General features: G+C 36.8%; 1 protein-coding gene across 2 annotated transcripts in view; it reads left to right on the plus strand.

The window, feature by feature from the left end:
* EIF4E3 (eukaryotic translation initiation factor 4E family member 3) overlaps window positions 1-12500 on the plus strand; it is a 54150-nt gene that overhangs the window by 20288 nt on the left and 21362 nt on the right. For both annotated transcript variants that reach the window (XM_069084094.1, XM_069084095.1), the window contains exon 2: window positions 6940-7012. In XM_069084094.1, the coding sequence (XP_068940195.1) occupies window positions 6940-7012 (73 nt within the window). The remainder of the gene's footprint in view (window positions 1-6939; window positions 7013-12500) is intronic.

Raw genomic sequence — 12500 nt, forward strand, 5'->3', positions numbered from 1 at the left:
AGAGAGAGAGAGAGAGAGAGAGAGAGAGAGAGAGAAACTGTCCTGTGACTCACTAATTCTCTCAGTTCTCTAAGGTACTAGATTTGTAAACTTAAGTAGTGATTGAAACAAGTAGCCATAGATTTAGCCATTTTGGCATTGCTTTAATTGGTGATTTGGATTTGATTTTGTGAGAACCCAAGTGGATGTTTCCTGAATGTATTTGGGGGGAAGAATTCTACAGTGCCTAGCAAATAAAAGAATGAATAATCCTTTATTGGGGGGGGCACTTTTGATTGAAAAGAAAAAGGAGGCAAATGAAACCTATGATTAAAAAATAATGTTTCTCAACTTTTAAATAATTTAAGTGATGGAGAGGAACTCCTAATAAAATAAAATAATAATGTTTCATTGAGGCTTGAGATAATTTAGTAACCATAAGTCCACTCAATCCATTTTGATTAGTGCATTTAATCATCACACAGGGCACTTTTATTAGGAACACATTGATTCAATGTGGTATCATTTCTATCCCACTGTTAAAAGTAGTTATTATTATAGGCATAACATTTGGCAATAAAATGTAATCACAATAGTAATTACACACAAAGACACACACACACACACACACACACACCATCTAGGCAAATTTCAAGTAACTAGAAAATAGACCCAGAATTTCAACAGTTCAGATTTATTTATTGGTTTTCACTTGCCTCTGTCAGCAGTAGATATTTGCCACAGAAGTCTCCCACTTTTCTGATTTCTTTTCTTTCTTGCCTTTTTTTTTTGCTTTTTGGAGAGGGGAGGGCAGGGCATTTGGGGTTAAGTGACTTGCCCAAGGTCACACAGCTAGTCTTAAGTGTCTGAGGCTGGATTTGAACTCACGTTCTTCTGACTCCAGGGCTGGTGCTCTATTCACTGTACTACCTAGCAGCCACCACTTTTCTGATTTCTTAATGACATCCAAAAGGAATTGTATAAAATTATGATGATCCTTGCAATTAAAGCATTTATAGCTCTAAAAATGTCTTCTCTCTTACCCTGCCCCACAAGTTTTGTACCTCTAGTATGCTAGTACCTAGCATAATGACTTGCACAGAGTGGGTACTTAATAAATGTTTATTAAAATAATCTATAACATGTACAAATACCTAATAAAGAGTGTTCCTTTTCTCACAGAATGCATGGCAAAATTATAAAACCTAGCGAGTGACTAGGTGGCACAGTGAATAGAGCACTGGCCCTGGAGTCAGGAGGACCTGAGTTCAAATCCGGCCTTAGACACTTAACACAAAACTAGCCATGTGACCTTGGACAAGTCACTTAACCCCAATTGCCCTCAAAAAAAAAAAAAAAAAAAAAAAAACGAAATTGTGGATTGCTTTGGATCTCATGAGAATCTATAGTAAGTGACTTTATGCAACTCAGAATTGTACAAACCATCAGCCAGAAGGCCAGGCAGTAGCATAGGGCACCTTCCAAAGCCACCACCATGCAGTCAAACAAGAGGCAGGGCTCCTAGAGTGACCAGAGATAGACCGTTAACATATATGAGACTTGGAAAGGTTCCCATGGGAAAGCTCCATTGTGATCAGAAACCACATCAGCTTTAAGCAAAAATGGTAGTGAGAACTGCAGTAACCAGTCAGGACCCAGGACAGAGAAGGGGCATCCCAGACCCTAGGGCTCCAAATTCCCTAGCACTCTGTCCTATCATAGAGGGCCCTAAGGATCCAATGTTCTGACCCCCATAGATGCAGGCATGAGGTGGGGAGAGGCATGGCTTAAACTTACCTTTTCATAGACACACCCCAGAAGATAAGATGGCAATTGAGTGCATTCTTCACCCAGGTGGAGACTTGGTCATAGGGCCAATCATCCCATCCAGTAGCAGAGTGGGGGTGGGGAGAATAGACAGATGCATACTGGCCCTGTCACAATACTTCAATTCAAGAACTAAGGCTAGAGAGATGAGTAAACAGAAGCATGCACTGACCAGTCTGAAGAATCATTATTAATTCAGAAATACCCCAAATTCCAACCTAAAAGGAGAGCAATTCCATAAACAATGTAATCATAGATTCCAAAGGAAAAAGTAAATTTTGAATATTTAGAAAAAATAAAGCAAGAGATTTAAAAAAATGAAATAAAATTTCTGGAGGAAAGAGTTGTAAGGAGAATAAATAGTTTACTACAAAGCAGCATGCCTTAAATAATGGACTTCAAAAAATAAGAATAGACTAAACAAATCAATTATTCCTTGAAACAGTTCTGAGCACCATTAGAACAAAATCAAAAGACTGAAGAAAAAAAGAGGAAAACATGTAAGGTATCTGCAAGCAAAAACAATTGTCCCAGAATACAGGTCAGAGAGCAATAATTTAAGCATTATTAGGTTCCCTGAAAACCAATAATAAAAAAAAGAAATCATGAATTAAAACTTTCTATTAGAACCATAAAAGTGAAAATACAATTCACTAACCACTTCTTAAAGGATACCCCAAAAGGAAAAGTCCTAGAGTTTTCATATCACAAATCTAGAATTTTCACATCAAAGTATTTACAGATCCTATACTTGACTATAAGCCGCCATGGGAAGGGAGAGGAAGGAGGGGGACAAAATGTGAAACTCAAGGAATTGTGGAATTGAATCCTGTAAACTAAAAGGAAACAAACAAATTAATTTAAAAAAAAGAAAAATATTTTTTCCAAATTAAAAAAAAAGATTTTTCACATCAAGGAAAAAAAATACTACAAGCAGCCAGAAAAAAGCTTTCACATATTAATGAACCACAGAGAGGATTATAAAAGATCTGGCTACTTCTACTCCAAATGAGGAGATCTTGAAGTATAATATTCCAAAAGGCAAAATACACAGACTAAGAACTCAAAATAATTTAAACCACAAAGAATGTAATAGAAGATTTTAAGGTATTCTCAATGAGATGACCAGAGCTTAGTAGCAACTGAAATTTCTCTTGACAATTCAAGAGAAACCTAAAAAGATAAATTTATTTGAGCAATTGGATGGGTCTGTTTCATGATAAAGAGCTAATAGGGAGAAAACATACAATTGACTCTTTAGAACTTTAATGTCTTTAAAAGATTTTGAGGGTGTTAATTAGGAAAAACAGAGTGGGGTAGTAGTGAAATGAGTCTGTTCTGAGAGCTTGAAGGGAAGAGAAAAGAAATACACTCTTCTAGAAAGGAGGAAGAAGGGGTGGTACTTACTACATTGAAGTGCACAAGAAAAGTATATAAACATGGAGGAAGGGACTGACAGAGTGGGCATCGTGTGAACATGATCTAAAATGAACAAAAGATGATTGAACATACACACAAACTGAACGGGGAAGTAAATGTGGAAAGGGAAAAGATAGCCAAACACAAAATAACCTTGTTGATCCTGAAGGAGGATGAGGATTAAAGGGAGAGGGGGAACAAAGCAAAGACCTGAGAACTAATTTGGTACCAATTGGGGAAATTGACTGAACAAATTTAGTTATATGAATTTAGTGGTCTATTTTTTTAACATTAGAAATGACAAAAGAGGTTATTTCAGATAATTCTGTGAAGTATTAACTAAAAAGGCTGAAGTAATGAAAGCCAGAAGAATTTACTAAAATACTACAACAGTAGTATTTTAAAGAAAAACAACAATGAAAGTTTGGAACTCTAATCAAAACAATGACCAACCATGTTTCCAGAGGACCTAAGATGAAGTCTGTTAGTCATCTTGCACAGAGGTAATAGAGTCAAAGTGCACACAAAACATACATTTTTGGACATTTCCATTGTTGAAATTTGTTTTGCTTTTACTATGCTTATTTATTAAAAGTTTATTTTTTCTCTTTTGAATTAGGAGGGGGGCTGGACTGAAGTAAATGAAGTATTAACAATAATGTAAAAAAAAGGAAAGAAAAGAAAAATGTTGGCCACTGAAACATTTAAAAATGCACAGAACAGAAGGAAGTTCAGAAGGAAGCACAAATAGGACAGTTTTGAGTGAGATGCTATATTTAGATATTTTTAATAATGGTGTCCAATAGATATTCATGGTTTTATATGTAATTCTCTTTATGTTCTACTTTTTATATGGAAAAGTTCTTTTTAAATACATTCACTACTTTGATAGTCTAGACAAGAGGTGAGAAGGACCTAACTAGGGTGAGGGTTGCATTGTTTTTTTTTCTTTTTGGAGGGGGAAGGCAGGACAATTGGGGCTAAGTGACTTGCCCAAGGTCCTACAGCTAGTTGTTTGTGTGTGTGTGTGTGTGTGTGTGTGTGTGTGTGTGTTAAGTATCTGAGGCCAGATTCAAACTGACGTCCTCCTGACTCCAGGGCTGGTGCTCTATTCACTGTACTACCTAGCCAGCTCAAGAGAGTTGCATTGTTAATGAGAGGAGAGGAGAGTGATCAGAAACTCCTACAATGTTGTCCATGTATGGAATGCTCTTCCTTCTCATATGCTTCTTGTAGCCTCTTTTTTCAAGGTTCAGCTGCAGTGCCACTGCCTCCTGGATTTCTTCAGTTCTTACTTATATCTCACTTCAATGACTTTTTAGTTTTTTATATATTATATTAATATATTATTCGGTATATTTTAAATTATTAAACTAAGTATAAATGCTAATATATGATTATTATATGTTACTCATCTATACTCCAATTACTTATCTGTCAGTCCTATTTTAGAGTTAGAAGAGACCTCAGGGACCAGTTTATAACCCCCTCATTTTACAGATAGATAAACTGAGGCCCAGAAGGGCTAAATTAGGGGCCAAGGAGTTAGTATCTAGAGGCAGTATTCTTTCCACATTCTCATAGTAGAATGACTTTGAGCTGCTTGATGCTATGGACTGTATCTTGTTTTTCTATTTATATCCCCTATGCTTAGCACAAAGTAAGACTTAATAAACATGTGATATTTTGAGATTTTATGAAAATAAAAATCAGTAAGACTTGGCAACTGTCTAGATATGGGTGGTGGGGGAAAAGAGAAGAGTCAAGAATGACCTTGAAGTTTGACCTTTAGATGACTGAAAGCATGTTCATGCTTTCACCAACTGTTCAAGTGCCTCGTACTTTCAAGGAGCTCCACTGGGTTCAATTTGGAGGGTTTTTACAGATAATCCAATGAACAAAGTTTATTGTGAGTAAAAAGACTATGTCAGTCATTTGGGATAGCCCAGGTAATAGATCTTGTCACTATTTAGTTTTCTAAAAGAAACTATTTTCTAGTGGTCTCCTTACTTCCCCAAAGCCTCTTTCCACCATATGTAATCCTTATACATTGGAATTTTATTAAGTCACAAGTGTGACATGGCAGAATTATGAATGTATTCTCATCTTCACCCTAATCTCTGTCAACCTAGGTGTTCAATGTTCCTAAAGCAAGCTCTGTCATAATATGGTACCAGACAAAATGGCACAATTTAAGAACCTTAACCCCCAAATATTCCTGAGGCCTATTTTCCAGATGTCACTTTGCTCTAGCTGGTATTCCACCATTCCCACACATATCCAAGCAAGAATAAATGAGATGAAACAGTTTTCTAGCCCTCATTCTGTAGTGTGTCAAAGATGAGATGCTGTAGTATGTTGCCACCTAGTGGAATATAAAGCAAACTAATAATGAACATTCTGACTTAGCTGATTGTAATAAAGGGTACCGTATGCTTAGTTTCCCATCACCAGGAGCAACACATTCTAACTAGAAAATATGAAATTATTTTAAATACCTTTTGAAAATCTAGTTAAATTAAGGTTTAATCTTAATTTTAAACCTTATTCTTCAAGTAATGAAACAGGTGATACTGTATAAGGAGTGCTGATACTGGTGTCAGAGGACTTGAGTTCAAATCTGGGTTCCTGCTACCTTTTATTACTTGTGTGGTCTTGAGTAAGTTGCTTAACTCCCCTGGGCCTCAGTTTCCCTATCTGCAAAGTATAAAATATAGATAACCTCTAAGGTCTCTTTCAGTCCTAAATATATGGTCCTAGATAAAAGGTGACCAGGTAAAAGTATACATTTACCTCAGAAAAAAACAAAACAAAACAAAAAAGTAGATAGAATCCTAGAATGATAAAGTTTAAAGAAAGCCAGGAGACCATTACAGACTTCTTTTCTTCTTACCCATTTACCCTCATTTTACAGATACTCAGTAGCAGCATTTATAGATTGTTTTGAGGTTTACAGAATGCTTTACAAATTTTCTCTTCATTAAAACCTTTTGAGGTGATATTACCATTTTTAGGAATGAAGAAACTGAGTCAGAGAGAGGTAAGGTGACTTGACAAGGGTCACAGAGCTAGTAAGTATCTGAGGCAGGATTTGAATTTAGGTCTTTCTGCCTCTAAGTTTATGATGTCACCTGCCTGCCTCAGACACAGTAGCAGAACTGAAACTCAGACTGAGGTCTCCTACCTCCACCTCCAGCTATCCTTACACTCCATCATTTCTGTTTCTGTTTCTGCCACATAATAGTCATCAGAGCGGTAACCCTTCATGTTTCTCATCTTCATCTGTAAACTAGAATAACTAGTTTATGAAGTGTAAGGTCCAGTGGCAAAGGACTATTTATAGCTTATTTATTTTACTTTACTCATCTACTTTGGACGGTAAAACTTTCCTAGCTCATTTTTAGTTATTGTTAAGCTTCCAAGGAGTTTTTGGCTATGTTTATACTTTAAAGAAATAAACATGTTACTTTAAAAAGCAACAATAATATTTCAGCACCTTTTAAAATAAACAGCAACCCAGCAATTCCAACTCTTCAGTTCTAGCTCTTACCTTTTAAGGTTTTTTTAAAAAATGTTTTAAGCTCTATTTTATTTATGATTTCTGGGTACTTTTATACTTTAAAATGTTATACCTTTTCATTATAGTTTAATAGTAATTGTTAAAATATTTTTATTAACTTTCATTCTTTTTGTTGGGGGTGGTATTTTACTTAGGTCACTCCCTGGTACCACAGCAGCTGAATGTGCATCAAACTTGAAGAAAATCTACACAGTACAAACAGTACAGGTAAGAAAAGTGAAAGGTCAAATAACCGTTCAATGTTAATTAAGTCTATGTTTACAATGAGTAGCTTTTTCTCTGAAGTCTTATAAATGAGAACAAAAGAAATGCCATACTAGTTTGGACTAGTACAGATATGGAACTAGAGGTAAATGGTCATCCAACAAGAGACACCTTTAGAACATTTTCATGTATTAAGTGTGCCTACTCTTTGCCAGGCCTTCTAGTAGGCACTGGGAATATAAACACAAAAAATGAAATTATCTTTTACCTTCTATCGGTATAACATGTTCATAACTAAATATATGCAAAATCATGTACAAAATCAACATAATTTTCATTTAAATGGGTAGGCCCTAGTAGCTAGAGAGAGAGTGTTGTGGATATTTTGTGCTACATGCCACATGGGTTACAGTGGAGACTAGAAGCTTCTAGAGGAAGTTCCAGACAGTGGTCCAGTTTTGAAATCTAGGGTACTCAATTTTCTTTACCTAGTTCTGGTGGTTGACTGTTTAATCTAGGATTGTTTATCTTGCACTGTCATTAAACTATATTTAATGGATAGGATGTCCCCTAGGACAGAAGTAAAGAATGAGCTATAAACTTACCTAACTTCATTATATTGCTCTCATCTGTGAATTTATAATGCTAAGTCATTTGAGACTAAAGGAATTGGGGGAGGAAAAAAAAACATTATAAGTGCTTACTCTGTGCTAAGCATCGGAGTGTAAAGATTTTTTAAAAGAGATCGTTCGTCTGAAGACAATATCAGGGGAGGGGAAGGGAGGGAGAGAGGGGGGCAGTTTTTTTGTCTTGGGGAGGGGAGTATATACCTGTTTGGCAGGCAGAGGGTGAGATGCCTAGTACCTATTTGGTTGGATGGGTTGTAAAGATAAAATATGGTCTGGTGTCTAGGACCAGTAGACTAAGTGGGTTAGTTTCTACATACTCAGTCACCAATTCACTGGGGTGAGCCCTGGGGCAGAAACTCCAAATATGAATGGATTAACTGCCTCAGGCCGCATTTGGGAGGGAGTGGGGATTGGATCCAGGAATACTGAGGCAAAGAGTTTCAGGTCTCTGATTAGATGTGGAGGGTCTAGTCTAGGGAGAAGAAGCAGATCAACAGCACAAGCAGATATGGCCTACATGGATGAGCCTGAAACTCGTGTTTAGGACCAGCCAGGGGATCAAGCAGGCCAGTGAGAAGGTATAGTGCCAATGCAAGGGAATAGTCATTTATGTAGAACCAACAATTTGCTAGGCACTGTGCTAAGAACTTTAACAAATATTATCTCATTTGATCCTCACAACCCTGAGGAGTAGATGCTATTATTATCCCTATTTTTTTACAGTTGAGGAAACTGAGGCAATAAGCTATTAAGTGACTTGCCCAGGGTCATGCAGCTAATAAGCATCTAAGGTTGGATTTGAACTCGAGTCTTCCTGACTCCAGGCTGAGTGTTCTGTCCAGCTGCTTCCTAGGCTATTTTGCACATACTCAGCCACAGCATAAGATCCTAGGATTTAGAGCTGGAAAGAACCTTAGTGGTTTGGTCCAATCCTTTCATTTTACCAGTGAAGAGCCTGAGGCCCAGAAAGATGTTGTGACTTCTCCAGTGTCATAGTAACTGGATAGTAGCAGAGCTGTGGAAGCCAACTCCTGCTTCCAAATCCAGCTCACCACCACCCCCCTTTTCTTAAGCCTATTGTTTTCCTGTCCTATATTAATGTTTTGTAAAGGGGTAACGGAGGTGGGGAGGGGCTCTGAATCTGGGATTTCATCCTTTTGGAATATTCCTAGTGGGGAAAGCTCCCCCCCCCCCCACCAAGTCAGATTGGCTACTTTTGTAAAATGTAGAGTGTTCTTGAGGCATTTGAGAAGCTCTGTGATCCACAGTATCATTTACCCAGGCCTTATCAAAGGCGGGCTTTCCGGACTCTTAGGTCACTGCTCTTTTACCTATCCATTATGGACAGTGCTTCTGTACTGTTTTGGTAACAAATTATTTGGGTAATATGACCAGTCATTGGGTAAAGAACAGGATGGTTTCCCAGAGTCTGGGGATGCTGCTGCATATGAGACCAGAGCTTAACTGATAAAGGGGCAGGGTGGTAGATTCTGACGTATCAAGGTCCCTTTTCCCTTACTCTTATCAGTAGAGATTACCCATGTTGTCCTACCAAATCCTATCCCAGGGAAGTGGGGAGGCAGGATTGGGGACTGAGTGGAGGAAGGAAAAGTGGTCCCAGATATCTGTGTACCAAATGAAAAAAAAGGATGAGAGGAAAAAGAAATGGCAGCTATGGTGACATGTGTTAGGAACTGCTTACACAAGAGTTGAGAAACATTGTTTGACAGTGATGCCATGTATTGTTACAAGGTATTTGTTAATTGTCAAATGAGTGATCTGGGCACTAAGTTCTAGAAAAAGTGAAATATGAGCTGGACCATTCAAGACATTGAGAACCATGGGGAGGGCATGTGAGGAAGAAAATTATATACGCAAGTCATGGCTTTCCAGGTCTGTACTTGTCTATTGTCAAGGAGGGAGCCTGGAATGTCTGAATTACAGACACCTAACCTTAGGGTAGTTTGGGCAAGTGTAAAGATCTATACAAGCCAAGTAGACTTTGTAATGATCTTATGTTCAGTTTCATGGAAACTTGGTTAATTCTTGAGTTATATCTAAGAATTGTTCTACAGTTATTGTTCTTTCCCCGTGCTGTAAATTTTGTAGCGGTTGAAAGCTGTTAGGTCATATGGAGCTTTCTTTTCCTCAAAATGTACTTGTAGGTGACTTTTTTCCTGGTTGTGATTTGACAATCTATGCTAAGCTGTTTTGTCATTCAGGCATTCTTACTTTATTGTGAAATGTGGGATTATTTTATTCTACCAATACAAAAAAATCAGAGACCATTACCTTTCCTTTATAATGTAAAGGGCAGAATTCATAAACTCTGCTATTTTCTGGAATGATGAAGATGGATATTTCTTAGGCATTTTCCCCCATTGCCTTATTCTTTTACAATAAATTAAAAAAACATTTATTAACCATTTACTAGGTGCCAGGTACCATGGATAAAAAAAAAGAAAGACAAAAACACAAAAAGGGTCCCTACCCTTGAGGAGCTTACATACTAATGGGCCATACAATATGCAAATAAAGAGGCACATACAAGATACATTTGAGGGACAGTAAGTACAAAGGCATGGCTATGAGAAGTGTATAGCAAGAAAGCCACTGACACTTTTGCTGTCTGTAGAGTACTTGGAGCAGAGTAAAGTATAAAAAGACTGGAAAGAAAGGAAGGGACAAGGTTGTGAAGAGTCTTAAATTCCAAACAGGTGAGTTTACTGTTGATGTTGGAAGTAATAGGCAACCACTGGAGTTTATTGAGTAAAAGGGTGGCAGGGTTAAGGAATTATAGGTTACTGTGGGAAGAATGGATTGTAGTAGAGAGAGACTTAGGCAGAAAAGCTATTATATAACAATCCAAACTAGAGTTGAAGAGCACCAGAACTAGACAAGTTGGTTATGTGATTGGAGAAAAAGTAACACATATGAAGGGTGTTGAGAAGATGGAAACTACAGTAGCTAATGGGCTATCTGAGGTGAGAGTAAATAGGCTGAGTTTGCAAACTTGGAAATTGGTGATATCCTCAACTGTAATGGGGAAGTTCAGAAGAAAGAAAAGTTTTGGAGTAAACAGTTAATTCTGTTTTACACATGTAGAGATGCCTATGAGACATCTAAATCAGGATGTCCAAATGGCAGCTAAGATGCAGTATTGCAAGAGTAGGATCAGGTATATAGATTTTTTAATCATCTGTATAAAGATGATAATTGAATCCATTAACACTGATATAATTGATTATCAAGGAAGATGATATATAGTCAATTCTGTTATAACATTTCAAAAATGTGCATTTCTTTCATCACAATTGAACATTTTGAGCATAATACAAATTTCAAGTTTGCTTCTATGCTATTTGTTCTAGAGACCTGATGTTGTGGTCTGTCCGACTTGCTTATATCAAATTTGTTTTTCTCTCTGAAATCTCTACCTACTGCTCTTAGTTTTGATTTTTGGGGCCAATAAGATGAATCTCATTCCTCCTTCTATATGATAGGTCTTTAAATACTTGGACAGTCACCATATCTCCCTTTGTGTCAACCATCTCCCATTCCTCCAGCATCAGCTCATGTATCATGAACTGTATTCCTCTTACCATCATGGTTATTTACTCCTGAATGTGTCCTGCTTGCCAATGACCTTACTAAAATGTGGGTCCCAGAACTTGCAATTAATTAACAAACATTTATTATACTTACCATGTTAACAATTTGCTGTGTGCTGGACATACAAAATGCTGCAGATGTAAACTGACCAACATAAACTACAGAGGTACAAGTACTGTCTTGTTCTGGATGTCATTCTTCATGATGCAGCCTAAGGTGATAGTTTTCTTTTTGGTGTGTGTGTGTGTGTATGTGTGTGTGTGCATGCACGTGTGCGTGTGTATGCGCGCACTTGTGCAAATGCACATGTGTGTGCTCACACATGCTATATGTATCACTTTGTTAACTTTTATCAAATGAAAATGCTTTTCTATTCATATTGACATTGTTCACAAAACGCCCAGATTGTTTAAATAGGAAAGTCTATCTGTACTGGTAGTTGATTTTTTGAACCCAAGTATAGAATTTTACCTTTATCTTTATTACATTTGATATGACTAGATTCAGCCTTATTGGGTATTGGTCTATAATTATCTTTTGGAGATCTGGACTACTGTTCAAGACATTAGCTGTTTCAACAATTTGTCCTTTGTAAATTTTATAATTATGCCATCTCTGCCTTCCATCTAATTTACCAGGAAAATACAGAAAAGAAAATGAGATATTGAATTTAACCACCTTGTAAATTGTGAAGTACTTATCAAATGTCGGCTATAGTTATTATTTTTAACATTAATAATAACAAGAACATCCCTCAGTGTGCATTGACACAGAACAGATAAGCCATAAGGGTAAACAAAAGTATTGAATTTTTTTATTTTACGTCAAATAGAATTATTTTAGATGTTAAAACTATTTGAAAACCATTTTCAAGGATGTATTTATAGCTTTTTGTTTTCTGAATCCTGGGTAGAAACTTTAATGTTGTAGAAAATGTGAACTATGTCTCATTAAGTTTCCAACCTTACAGTGCCGCAAGTGTGGCACTAAAATAGATTCCCAAAGAATTATGTAATATTGCTTCCTTCAATATTTCACTGCCTTTCAGGCTTATCAAAAAATTCTAAATATTAGAGGGAGTTTATAATATATGTAGAATAAGAAGCTCCATTTAAGGAAGCAGCTTAATAATCTTTAGTACTTTTCAAGGCTCAGCTCAAAATACACTTTTAAGAGGCTTTCCATTATTTTCTCTGGTTTGTCTCTCCTCCCATTTCTTTGCATTTATTTTGTACATATCTTATATTTGC

The sequence above is a fragment of the Petaurus breviceps genome, unplaced genomic scaffold (genome assembly GCF_028583685.1).
Source record: "Petaurus breviceps papuanus isolate PSGF00001 unplaced genomic scaffold, PetGlider_PUasm1.0 174, whole genome shotgun sequence".
Taxonomy (NCBI): Eukaryota; Metazoa; Chordata; class Mammalia; order Diprotodontia; family Petauridae; genus Petaurus; species Petaurus breviceps.